The sequence below is a fragment of the Tetrao urogallus genome (genome assembly GCF_951394365.1).
Source record: "Tetrao urogallus genome assembly, chromosome: 11".
Lineage (NCBI taxonomy): Eukaryota > Metazoa > Chordata > Aves > Galliformes > Phasianidae > Tetrao > Tetrao urogallus.
Genome location: NC_136824.1, coordinates 13073048 through 13086058, shown reverse-complemented (window position 1 = coordinate 13086058; position 13011 = coordinate 13073048). Strand labels below are relative to the sequence as shown.

General features: G+C 36.9%; 1 protein-coding gene across 5 annotated transcripts in view; it reads right to left on the bottom strand.

Moving 5' to 3' along the window:
• Positions 1–13011, bottom strand: part of TCF12 (transcription factor 12) — a gene marked incomplete at both ends in the record, with an annotated part of 148075 nt that overhangs the window by 58521 nt on the left and 76543 nt on the right. For all 5 annotated transcript variants that reach the window (XM_079541151.1, XM_079541152.1, XM_079541154.1 and 2 more), the window contains one exon: positions 7048–7112. In XM_079541151.1, coding sequence (XP_079397277.1) covers positions 7048–7112 — 65 coding nt within the window. The remainder of the gene's footprint in view (positions 1–7047; positions 7113–13011) is intronic.

Genomic DNA, 13011 nt, shown 5'->3' with positions numbered 1-13011 from the left:
GACACATGCTGCTGTTCGAGGGCTACACTTGCAAATGGAGAACTTTGTTTGGAAACTTTCATACACATGTGAATAACAGCCACATTTTAAGCTGTGATTTGTGAAAAACACCCTTTTCTTCCTCGACTCGCATTTTAAGTAACATCTCAGCTGCCACATACCAGCAAAGCAATATTCTACCCTACTATTCACAATCACTCTTTTTTCCACCTTCAACTTTTTTGTTCTTAAAAAAAACATGCATTTTGAATTATATTTTTCATACTGTTTGCTTTTCCATTTGTCAGTAAATCTCATTTTTGCTTTGCATGTATTTTCATATATACTTATCTCCTAATGTACTCATGTCTGCATGCTTCTTCTTCCATCCTACTTGACACTTTACTTAAAAAAAGAAGAGTCAAATCTTCTGCATTCTACTTTACACATCTTACAGTTATGTAACTTAAATATATAAAAAATACTTTTTGAGTTTGTGCTATTCAGAATTCTATTCCCTTTTCCTTTTCCTCATGCAGCAAGCTAGTAACTACATCCTGCATTGGATACCTGCTTTCATTCTGCCTCACTGCTTTACCAGGAACACAAAGTCTGCCATTTTTGCCTACGCACATTATGAGCAAGTTTCTATGTTTCCTCTAGACAACTCAAATTTGTCATCAGAATAGCCAGGCAGCAAGCAGCAATGCTAGAAGTTTTTCAGTATGTGCCTTATTTTCAGTTGCAGTTGACATTATACAGTCTCCAGCTTGTGACTCATATACAGCCTTGTTCAAAGGTACTGCTTCCCATTAACTAGATTTTTTTAAAAAAGAAACAACCCTACTTACTTCATCTAGGGAGTCAGAATGAAATATTTACGTGCCAAAGGCAATTGCAGCAAATGGGGGGAAAAACGTGAGAACACACATTATCTGACTGTATTTTATTCTTTACGTTTTCACATTTTTATCTTGGTCAAAATTGCTCTCTGTATTAATTTCTGATAGACAATAATTTCACTTTCAAGAGTTGCTCTACTTTTATAACACTCCCTTGTGTGAGATGTTAGAGAGCCTTGTGAGATACTAATTTCTGTGGGATTGTAGTGAGTAAGGACTGCTCTTTAGGTTTTCATTCGATCAAATGACTTTAAAGTCTTTTCTGAATTTGAAAGAGGTTAAATTTGCCCCTGACTATGCAAAGGCCAAGAAACACGCACTTGCAAACATCTCTTTTGCCAAAGTCATCTGTTAAATTGTTCAAAAAATAGGTGCTAAGGACAGTGGTTTATTTCCAAGTTCTTGCAGTGCATCTGGTAAGACACACTTTCTATACACAAAGAACCTTTTTCTTTTTTTTTTCCCCAGCGTGTGAAGGATGTTAAGAACCATCAACTTATAATCATGAAAAACTGAATTTATTCTTCAACACATGGCTAAGTCTTGCAGACAAGATGCAACCTTTAAAGTCTCACATTCAGTTGCGATGAAAGTTATAATTAAATAAACAACCACAAAGGTCATGGTTTTTCAAAACCAAACAAAAACAGTATGAATTCCCACCGCTCAATACCTATACCACATTAAATTCTGCAGTATTTTTTCAGCACAAATGAGTCAAGCATACAGAGATTTAGCTCTGAGCAGTATGAAAATGACAAAACGCTCAATGTCGAATCAGAACAAAGATGGCAGATGGATGAGTTCATTCCAACTTAGATTCAAAGAGAAATCAGCTATTTATTTCTCCGAGGTACTGTTCAAGTAACAGCATATATTTAAAGTAATTCATGAAACACTAAACATGCCACTAAATCTGTCTTAACATTTGACTGAAGCTTGTATTTTGTTCCTGATAAACAAGAAATTGGGAAATCCTGAGAAGCAATCTGAAATTATGTCTTAATATGTTTACTTGAACTATATTCCCATAAGGAACACTAAGTATGGTGCTAATGTGCATAAAATGTTACTGTCATACTGCAAAATTCAGGCTAATTTAATAATGCTTGATGTGCCTTACATCATGTTCCAATGATGTAATAATGTGCTGCTAAATGAGTCACCTCACATTAACTTCACAGCAATAGCAGAGCTGACAGCTACTGAGGAAAGCAGAGTAGCAGTATTACTGGAAACACTGATGGACCATCTTTCTACTGGATTTTTTTTTTTTTTTTTTTTTTGCCCATCCAAAATACAAAGAATTTGAAGAATTACTGCCAATAGATGTAAAATGTATATATTAACAGCAGCCAGAATTGAGTTAGAAAAAAATAATCTACCAGTAGTGAATGAAATACGAAGCATAAATGCTTCATACACACTTTACTCAGTACTGTATATTTCACATTGCATGAAATAGATGTGTACATTTCATACAGAATATGTTTATAATCTTACTTCATAAATGAAATGCATTTAGCCAAATACAATTCACAGTTCTTTCCAACAATTACGTATTTTGCAGATTTATTCTTCATTAAGCTTTTTTCTAAATGGGTTTTCATAACACTTGAAATGCCTCATCACCATACAGAGCACACAGATCAGGGAGTTAAAAAATGAAGTTAAGATAAATCTGCCCATAAAAAGGTTATATTTTAAACAAAATCTAACGAATGCTGGTTCTTGAGTTCTCTGCTAACATCCACTGTCTTTAGCAATCATTTTTTTCCTCACACTGGATACTACACAGATTTGAAATCACTACGAAGGGATTACAAATGTTTTATTTCCACCTATCAGGAAATCCATACTGTCTATTATGCACAATGTCACGAATAATTTTCTATCTTCAGCTTAATTATGCTGACCACCTTACAGCTCCAATGCACGCAGTGGAGAAACTAAGGAAAGAAGGACAACTACAACCGCTGAAGACACAGCATAGCTGTTATAAAACAGCAGTTTGGAGCACACAACCAATGTGCTAATTCAGGCTTCTCAAGCAGACTATCAGCAACCAAACACGTTAGAGATTGGATGTTTGTTATGAAAAAGGCAAACACAAGATGGCAAACATTAACAGCATGGTGAGGAAGTCATAAGAAATGGTAAGGCCTTAGATGGGGTACTCCATCTAGTTTAGAGCACTGAAATTCCACTGGGATGCAAACCTACCAAGGAACATTCAAAACAGAGCATAAGCTTTTCTAGCAGCATTTCAGTGTGAGACACTGTTATGTATACTCTATTAAAATGACATAAAGAGATCTGATGTAAAATCAACTCCGTTTATGTTATGCTGTTAGATTTTCAAAGGGCTCCTCCATCATCTTAACCTCGGTTTACAACCTCTGCAGACTCGACTATGTGAGGATCTGGGACAATACAGTTGATCCTTTATTTGGATTGTCAGAACGACATTTTGGGATTGCTTTTGACCTTCATCCTTGTGGTCACTTTCCAACACCGTAAGCAAGAATAAGAGCTGCATACTGGGTACTGCCAGAGATTTATGATCACAGAATCATAGAATGGCCTGGGTTGAAAAGGACCACAATGGCCACCTAATTTCAAACCCCTGCTATGTGCAGGGTCAGCAACCACCAGACCAGCCTGCCCAGAGCCACATCCAGCCTGGCCTTGAATGCCTCCAGGGATGGGGCATCCACAGTGATGAATGGATATTATGACACACACAAATACACACACACATATATAGAGAAAAATAAAGAAGAGATCCTAAATCCAAGTTAGCAAATGATCTCAAACACTGCCAGATTTAACCGGTAAGACCAAAGTAAAATGTAATTTTAAATTGAATTAAAATCTAATTGAAAGTTAATTCTATTGACATTTTTAATTATCTTAACTATAAAAAATAGAAAGATTTACCCACAATAACTTTTTCCCCATATACTAAAGAATAAACTGTGGGATAAGTAGTACAAAGCATATCAAAGGAATACATACAAGTAAAAGGCACGTTAAGATTTTGGCACTGAAATAGCTATGTGTAAAAAACAATATTAAATGGTGATAGATAGAAGTAGCTAAGAGATATAGAAGCACTTTGCTCAGTGAGAAGCCAAACAACAGAAATTACTCATCACCACAATGCATAAGAGAATTTTATGCAAAGTTAACAAACCTGCTTTGTAATACAGAACATTAACTTAATGAAGGAGTAATGTGGAAATTAGTTTGCTTCCAAACTAATGTCGAGTTTAAATTATTATATTTAAGCATAGTACATAAGGAGTTATTTGAACAACTCTAATTACATTAATACAGTAATTCACGGTCTAGACTAGAAACAATGTCAAGTCCAAAACTTGAATCTGAAGTATACTGCTTTTCCTGATAATTTTGTTGAAAGCTCACCCCCATACAGTCTTTCTTTGTCACATGTGCTGTTGAAAAGCAGTAAAGGCTATGAGAATGATACTTTCTTAATAAAAGAAGAAACATTAGGACCCACATTGCCACATGGTGCTGCCCATTCAAGCTTCCCAAGCCACTCTTGAACCAACTCAAAAAAGGGAAATGTCCATTTACTCTTCAGAAGAATCATGTTCCTAAAAATATTAGTTGATGATTTGGAGTCATAAAAATAATTTTCTCTTAATTTAAAAGTGCATGAAAACCACAAAACAATATGATATAATATTAGATAATCTAATTATGAAAACTTGAAGGCCCAACAACGTTGCATTCCTTAAAAGGTGCACACAATCTCCAGTATAAGAGTTCCCTAGTGAACTATGTTCCCTATGATAGCAGTAAGAAAGCAAACTGCATACTGAAAAGCCATTCCTTGCACAAGAAGAACTGGCAGCATGGAAGGTATGACTTGGAAAGCAACACATAAAAATGCTAATCAAAAGAACTACTGATCCTAGTGGACAGTATGTAAGCTCTACCACTCCAGTGTATTCTGCACATACAGATCTCAGATCCCATGGCTGAGCAAAGAGATTCTCTTTTCTATGTTTAAGACATGATATTTTTCACTCTTTGCAAGTTGGAATATGTTGTTACAGCTTCTCACATCTCAGGGGCTACATTCAAGACAGCAAATAAAGCTGAAGGATGACTATTACTGTCACTTGCTGTACATGAGTGTCTCCTTCCATCTTAAAATTTAATTAAAAGGAATTTAGGCAGAGATATCACAACTGAAGGAACAATGAAAGAGCAGTGGCACCCCCATCACCAAGTGCAAGACCATCTTCCTCTTGTCTCTTCATAAAGTGCTGAAAAGGAACCAGTGTCTAACTTGTCAAGGCAGAACTGACTGCAATCCTCCACTACGTCAAAATAATTTAGGAAGAAAACAACATCTGCATAATTTTATTGCCAACAGTACCCAAATCAGTTAAATTCATGATGACAGCAGAGTCTAAAATACATTCATCTTTCTCTTTTCTTGTCTGTCTGGGACAATGAGCCTGGTAGATTTTTCATACCTCAGAGTCTAATGATGCACAAAAATCCATCAGGTGAAATTTAAAACCAAAATTACAACAAACAAAAACAAAACAAGGCGAGACTGAGATTCTCGAACTACTGATTCCAAACACTGATTTCTGGATGTGCTGTCCAAGCTGCTTGTAAATAATTTCAAGTGTTGACATCTTCCTTGTGATTCTAATTGTTCAAGTATAAAATCATTACATTCCAGCAAGCATCATACTTGGAAACAGACAGCAGAGTAGTAGCATGGTTTCCTGATTCTCCTTGTCTACTCCCCACAGGCCCATGCAACTGAAAAAGGAATTCTTTCTCTTACTGTTTGGATATGGAAACGAACATGTATGAAGCACTAGATTAGTAGATTTAACATTCACAGATGAAGAATGAGCTTTTATTCAAAAATTCATAAACAGAAGTAATGCAAGCTAAAATCAAAATGAGTAATTATTCAAAATCAGTCATCCTAGAAACTTTCTTCTTCCAGAGACAGGTGAAGAAATGAATGCCAAAAAAAAAAAAAAAGAAGAAACCAAACAACCCTCCACAAACCCATTAATGCAAAAAAGGACACCCAACAACATACCCTACAGAAAAGCTTTTCCCTTATGCAACTGATTTCTTGTCCCCCCGGCAAAATAGCAGTCTTTGTAACATATCTCTGATTATATCCAAAAAGGTTATAAGAGATCCTCTGTCAAAGAACCCAGAAAGAAAGAGAGACAGGCTCCTGTTACATTCCTGCTACGTTTCTATCAGAGATCACCTCTGGAAGCATCTCCAGAACTTCTCAGATTCACAAACATATTTATATTAAATTAAGACTCCTTCTTGTATCTAACTTACGAACACAATGCCTTGCTTCAACAAGAAAGACCCGTTGAATTAATGTAAGTAGTACATTATCAGATTTCAGTTGTAACAAGACAGAATGGCAGTTCACTGCTTTGAGATGCATTATCTGCAACATCCCTCTCCTAGTATTATCACACCTCCACGAGATTCTGACACTACGATGTTTGGAATCAGGCTAACTTCTGTTAACAGCAATGTCACATTCAAAAACCTAGATTCAAGACTGAAAAATACAAGGCTTGAACATCATTACGTGAGCTGGCAAAAACAAAACAAAACAGAAGGAAACGTGCTACGTGATCCAAAGAAAAGGTTCTGGGTACAAATGACTTCTTTCTTAACTCAGCAAAACAAGTCATGCTCTATCTAAAAAGCTGAGATTTGCTGACATTTGTGAAAAATCCAAGTATCCCAAACTCATCCTGATGTAAAATCCATATTGGTCTGCAGCTCTGTTGGTGGATATAGAGAGAGGAATAAAAAACTTCCAAGGGTAGAGAAAACTAATCTTGCAATGAAAAGAGTATGCACACAACTGAAACACAATGTACAAATTAGTAACAACTTCCCTTTTATTGAAAAGTAAGATTTCAGTGTCAAGAGCTATAGAACCAGTTCCACTCGCACGAAGAGTGAGAATCTCCTAAGTGGATTTAAGTGCAAGATTATTTGACAGCACAGAAACCAGAAAACTCATTCCACAGTTCATGGAATACATTCTTGTTTATGGTATCTGTGTGTCTCAATTTTAGTTCCAATTACTGTAATTGCATTGTATCATCACTATACTTACTTGACAGCCTGGCAATCCCGTGTCTCTACCATACAATGGAAATGGACCTCTATCTGAGGCTTTTCCTGTAAAAGAAAGAGAATTTAAATTAGATTATTTTAAAAGTTTGCTGAATTACCTGTGTCAGTTATGCATACACATACATATATATACACATATAGTACAGAAAATCTGTTAGCAACATAGTTAATTACAAAAATTAAGTTGCATGAATAAGAGTAGGCTTCTAGATACATCTGTGATTAGCATGCACAATCAACACTACTGTAACAGACAACGAATACTTTGTGGATTTCATTTCTTATACAGTCAATCAGAAAGAACGAACTACTGCAATCTTTTTCTAATTATTATAAAATACCCCCGTCACTATGTTGCAATTGTAAGGACAAAGGCTCAATGCAATTCTGTTTCTGTTATCAGCCAAACTAGCACACAGCCAGTGTCATCTTAGGTGACAAATACAATAAGCAGTAAAAAAACCCACCAAACTCACACACAAAAGAACAAAGCCAAATTCCAAACAAAAAAAACCAACACCAAACTTAAATAATGGCTGACTCATTCAGGTCTTCATACTCATCCCTCAAATCCTCAAAAATCCCTTGTTTTTCTGTGTAAATTCTAGTTGGAAAAGCAACAACAACAACAAAAAAACACACAGAAAACCACCCAAACAATAGAATTGGTCAAGACCACCAAGCAGACTCTTCTGTCTTATATGGAGTACTTGCCTGTCAGGAGCACGTACTGAACGCAGTACGTCATGCAGAGCAGCTGCCCTCTGATGCTGCTGCATTGTAAGACACTAGTAATAAGTTTGCAAGCTCCAGAAAAGCCACTTAGAGCCGTATTTGATGGTTGTGCCAACCAACCGAAATGCCTGTATATTAGAACAGAGTGAAAGCTCTCCAGTAACACTCAGAAGTTTATCAGTTCTGTGGATTTATTTTTAAACTCTCTGCTCAACCATGTCAGGAATCAGGCAGTCATCAAATACTGATGTAATAGAACATACCAGCTGAATATGACTTCCTTAATTATGACACAGAACTAAGTAACACCAATCCAGAGACTTATCCAAAAGATAAGCACTAATAAACCATGGTAGCCACCTATTCAAAACCATAAAATATTTCAGAGATTTGAAAATGAAAGCCATTGTAGCTAAGTAGGAATTTTCTTTTCTGAAGTACGTGTATACTGTCCAGTCTTCACAGGAAGAAAAGCTTTCCCTGCACGTCTGTTTTAGTGTTAAATTGCTCTATACTGGTGCAACTTAGTTCTAAAAAAGATCTTTGTTCTTTCTCGTTTTCTACCTTACTGGCAAAAATTTCATGGCAAGTGCCATTTCATATGAGGGAAGGCTATGTTTATTCTTCACTAAAAACCTACACCTCTTGTAAGTGAAGGGCAAGAATGAGATGGGCACTCTTGGAACAATATCTCTGCAAGATTATCATCTTGATAACTATACGTAGCCTGGTCAACAACAATTCATTTGAAAAATGGTCGTACTGCTGTAACAAAGAGGAAAGAAGTTAGCATTTTTTGCTGTAGCAATTTGCTTCTAAGAGCTACCAGGCACCAAACAAATAAAATACTTAGCATGCAAAATTTCATGAAGTAGCATGAATCATGCTGCTCATATTAACCAAACTCAGCACTTTCTTTCCAGAAAATGAGAATCTTAAAATCATATGATAAACAACTTCAGCTGAAATATGAAGCATTCCAGGCAGGTTTTAAAAGAAATGTTTGTATAAAAAGAGTCAGTTGCAGAAACTTGAAAAATCATGCTTTAAATTACAGTTTGTGCAACAAGCAAGAAACTGCTAGATAAGAACACAAAATCGTGGTATTTAAATGCTTATCACTTAAGAAGTTTGGCATTTTCTAAGGAGAAACTGAGTACAGTATCCCACTCTATATGAATTTGGCTCTAAATATTGGTCTCAATATTTATTGAGAAGTACTGCTACAGCAAGTCACCATTTAGCTTGTGCTCAAACAAACTTCTCGCAGGAAGGTTTGGATAGCAACGTAGGATCAGATACCAGATAGCATCCCAAACATTCCCAGCACAAGCACTCAGACACGACTCAAGTCTCCAATAGTTCCACGCCACCATTTTAGAGGCAAAATCTTCACCTTGCTACAAAGCAGCATCACAGTTAACTTTACTTCAGGCTTTGTATCAGTGACTCTGTAACCCTGAGCTTTGAGTTCCATCCAGGAACTCAAATTAATGAATTCTGAATGAAAGCAACAGACATTTAAAAATAATTTAGCCGGTTGTGTACACAAATCTTAAATCTGCAGAGGACAACTCAGGAGGCATGTGACTCTCAATGACCCCGAGTGAGTTTGCATTTTTATTTTTAGGAAGTTTCATGTGTTGTCAACAACAAAAACTTCGAGGTCCTAATCACTACCTAACAGGCTTACAGCTCGAGAGCTGCAGATTCAAACGAATACAAACTGAGAAATTCCCACTAAGCAGCTTGAATCACAAATGTTCCCTAACTTCATAAACTTCAAACCTTGGCACATTCCGTGCCAATTAAAAAGCATTATAAAGCATTTCTAAATAGTACTTTTTCTCCCACAATCACTTATCTGACACGCTCCCAGCTTCACAAAGCTTTTGATACTGCTCAAGGAATTGTATTCCATAAATCTATCTGTACAACAGCTGTGCAGCCTAAACGTTCTTATCACAGAACGAACTGAACCAGCAAGTCACAACGTGATGGTCAATGAAAGCAGCTCCACACTAACTCAGCTGAGGACTGCTTCCAGCCAACGCGTTACAAATGCCCACCGGTAGTACAAAAGCATTTACCCACCGTTTGTAGATATCACTTGGTTTATGAGAGGATGACAGAACATAACTGCAAAAAAAATACTTCAAGTCCCACATAATTAACTGTTTGCAGACTGAAGATTTTTCTATGCATTTCCCAAGAATTTATTTGCTCAGCAGTATGGGAAGCACTGGTGTTTTTCAAGCAAAGCAATGTCTGCCATCCAGCCTGAATGCATGCCACAGTGACCACAGCTGGCAGCTGCTGTCTGTCAGACATGAAGCATGCCTGCTCCTCGCACACAGAAGAATCTTGCAGCAATCTCTGAAATATCTTTTAAATCATGCTTCTTAACCATCCCTTCATCACTGATAACACAGAGCCCACTCCCAAATCACTTCATAACTGAACGTTCCGATGGGTGATGCAAAAAGCTCAGTGCAATATTTAAACATTTTTCTACACTTGGTATTACAACTCATTACAAAAGGAAAATGAAGGATGAAAAGTTTATGAATACCATCCTTGCTGCCTTGAGAACAGGTCTATTTTTGTTTTACTTTAAATTTTTGTTAACTTTAAAAAACATTCTTGTTCCACGTTTATTTCAGTAAGGTTATAAAAAGTAAATCTGATCAGAACACAGAAACGCAGCTCTGCTCTGAAACACAGTGTACTGCCTTCTTCTTAGAGCTAGCAGTGACTGACATTGCCCCCAGAACTGCTGGTGCCATTTCTTCACTATCTTCTGCTATGAGGATCTACTTGTTTACAGGATTTCAGTTCGTAGCTCTGTATTATGCCTACAATCTCTTGCCTAATAATTTAAATACACACATTGCACACACGTATATATAAAGATGTAACACACATTCTTCCTTAAATACTCGTGACCAAAACTCATTAAAATGAAACAGATCTGAAGCGACACAATTTGAAGAAAGTGCTTAAAACAAGCAGCCTCCTATTCTGGTCACAACGATTTGTTTTAAGTATTATGGGCTAAGGCGTGCCAAGCACGCTGCTGGCGACGCTGACGATGTTTAACAAGCCAGTGCCAGCAAGTGCAGCTGCTGGACTTGCAGCACCCTCCTCCTGTTCATCCCAAGCCAAATTACTCACTCGGCTATGAACAATGAAGCAGCAACACAGGAAAATGCCAAGTGCAAGTGAGATTAGTGATAAACTACAGGATCCCTACAGAGGTCAGTGATTAGCAGGTTCCCAGTCGTAATCACTTTCCTAACCTCGCTGTTATCTTATCATACGCTCCATCTTAGCTCAGTCTTCTTGTGACTGAAAGCAGCTTCCCAATCAATAATCCTCGAAGTCTTACAAACACATCCACAGTCTTACATTTAATAAGGCAATCCTACAAAATGTCAATTGCCTGAGAACTGTCAACAAAGAAATTACAGATTTGCCCCTTCCTTCTTTCTTTGGTCATAATTTTGGAGGACCATACAACTCCAATTTTCTGCAAGAAGATTACAATTTGGAATGAGATCATGGAGTTTAAATGTCCAGTCTCAGATTTGCCCAAAATTTCCTGGGATACACAATGCCGTAAGTTTTTCATTTGTAAGACAGCATCATACTTCTGCAATGAAATTCCATCTGGTTTTATTCGGATCAAGTATTTTCTACACCTAAATGATACCAAGTATGAAGAGGCTGAAGCTGGAGTCACCTGGAGTCAGCTCCCCATTATAACTGCTGTAATTCAGGAGCAGCGCCTCAGACAGCAAAAACTAAATTACTGCTTTCGTTGACATTTGGGCAGAACATTTTTTAATTGTGTTTTCCGAGGACTGGATAAGTTCAGAAGCTCTTTTATACTTACAGCTGAGGGCATCTGCAGTTGTCTTCCACTGTAAAAATTGTACTGATGGAACTGAGCAGGCAATAAATCTTAGAGTACATTTATCAAGACATTAAACACAGAAACCAAGGGATTTCTTGTAACTTCTTCAATGCAATATTTTAAAAAAGTAATAATGTCACTGTGTGAAGCGGTATTATAGAACCTGCTTCAGAAAGACACGCTTTTGACATTTTCATCCCATTGATTTGTAAGTACTCCTAAGAAAAGATGGAATAATTTATCAGTTTGAAAAGCACTGCACAGATCTTATGCTACAAAAACAATTTATTAATGCTCTTATGTATTTTAAATGCACAGGAGCTAAGGGTGGACTAAATTCCACACTATATTTGGGCTGACCCTATGAACTTGTAATTTATATGCTCACGTCAAACTGAGAATGTTTCTGTTCCATCAGTGGCTGATATATGAAGGTTCCTGGCTCACTACTACTCCCAGCCCTTCTTTTGCAAGGCTGATACTGTGCTAAATAACAAATCAAATGCTTGCAATGCTCTAAGGGGATGAAATCTCTGGCAATAAGATACATTAGTAATTCCAGGCAAGGGGAAAAGAGGAAGCACAGACCTCTTAAATGAAGAATGAACACTCTTCTCCCCTGAGCATATGAGCTATCTGTGAACCAAACAATTTTTGAATAGCTGTTCAATGTATTTAATTTCAATTCTTCAGCACCAGATCTACCCCAGGCCTTATCTGAATATGTGCTACACAGACAAATCATTCAGCGGGAGAAACATGCTAACAATTAATACACTAAGATTCTACACAAAATAAAGGAAAACATAGAACGTACAACTCCAGAAGACAACAAGCAAATAGTGCACAAATGTACATATATTCCTATTCCACATTAGTGGTGCAAAGGCACTTTAATCACCATCCACTCCATGTACTTCCAGAGTATCCCAGTTTCTGCACTCTGTCTGCTAAACATTTCTTCCTTTGTCATTTCCTCATCTCATTTCCCAGGAACCAAGTCAAAATTTGCAAGCAGTTAACAAAGTTACCACTCACAACTAACTAGAAAAACCTGCTCTCCTGGTATGGAGTTTGGCCCAGATTTAAGGACAAGAACTACTCAGCTTCCACCAGTGACTTTAAGATCAAGTACACTTTTAAGTCTAAAGTGCATTTTAAAAATTGGAAATGAGTTGAGAACCTACACTTGAAAACAGAATGCTGCACTTATTTCTGATAAGATAATTTCAGTGACACTGCTTGCTACAAATTGCTGAATTTCTTCTTTTTTTTATTTTATTTAAGAGTTAC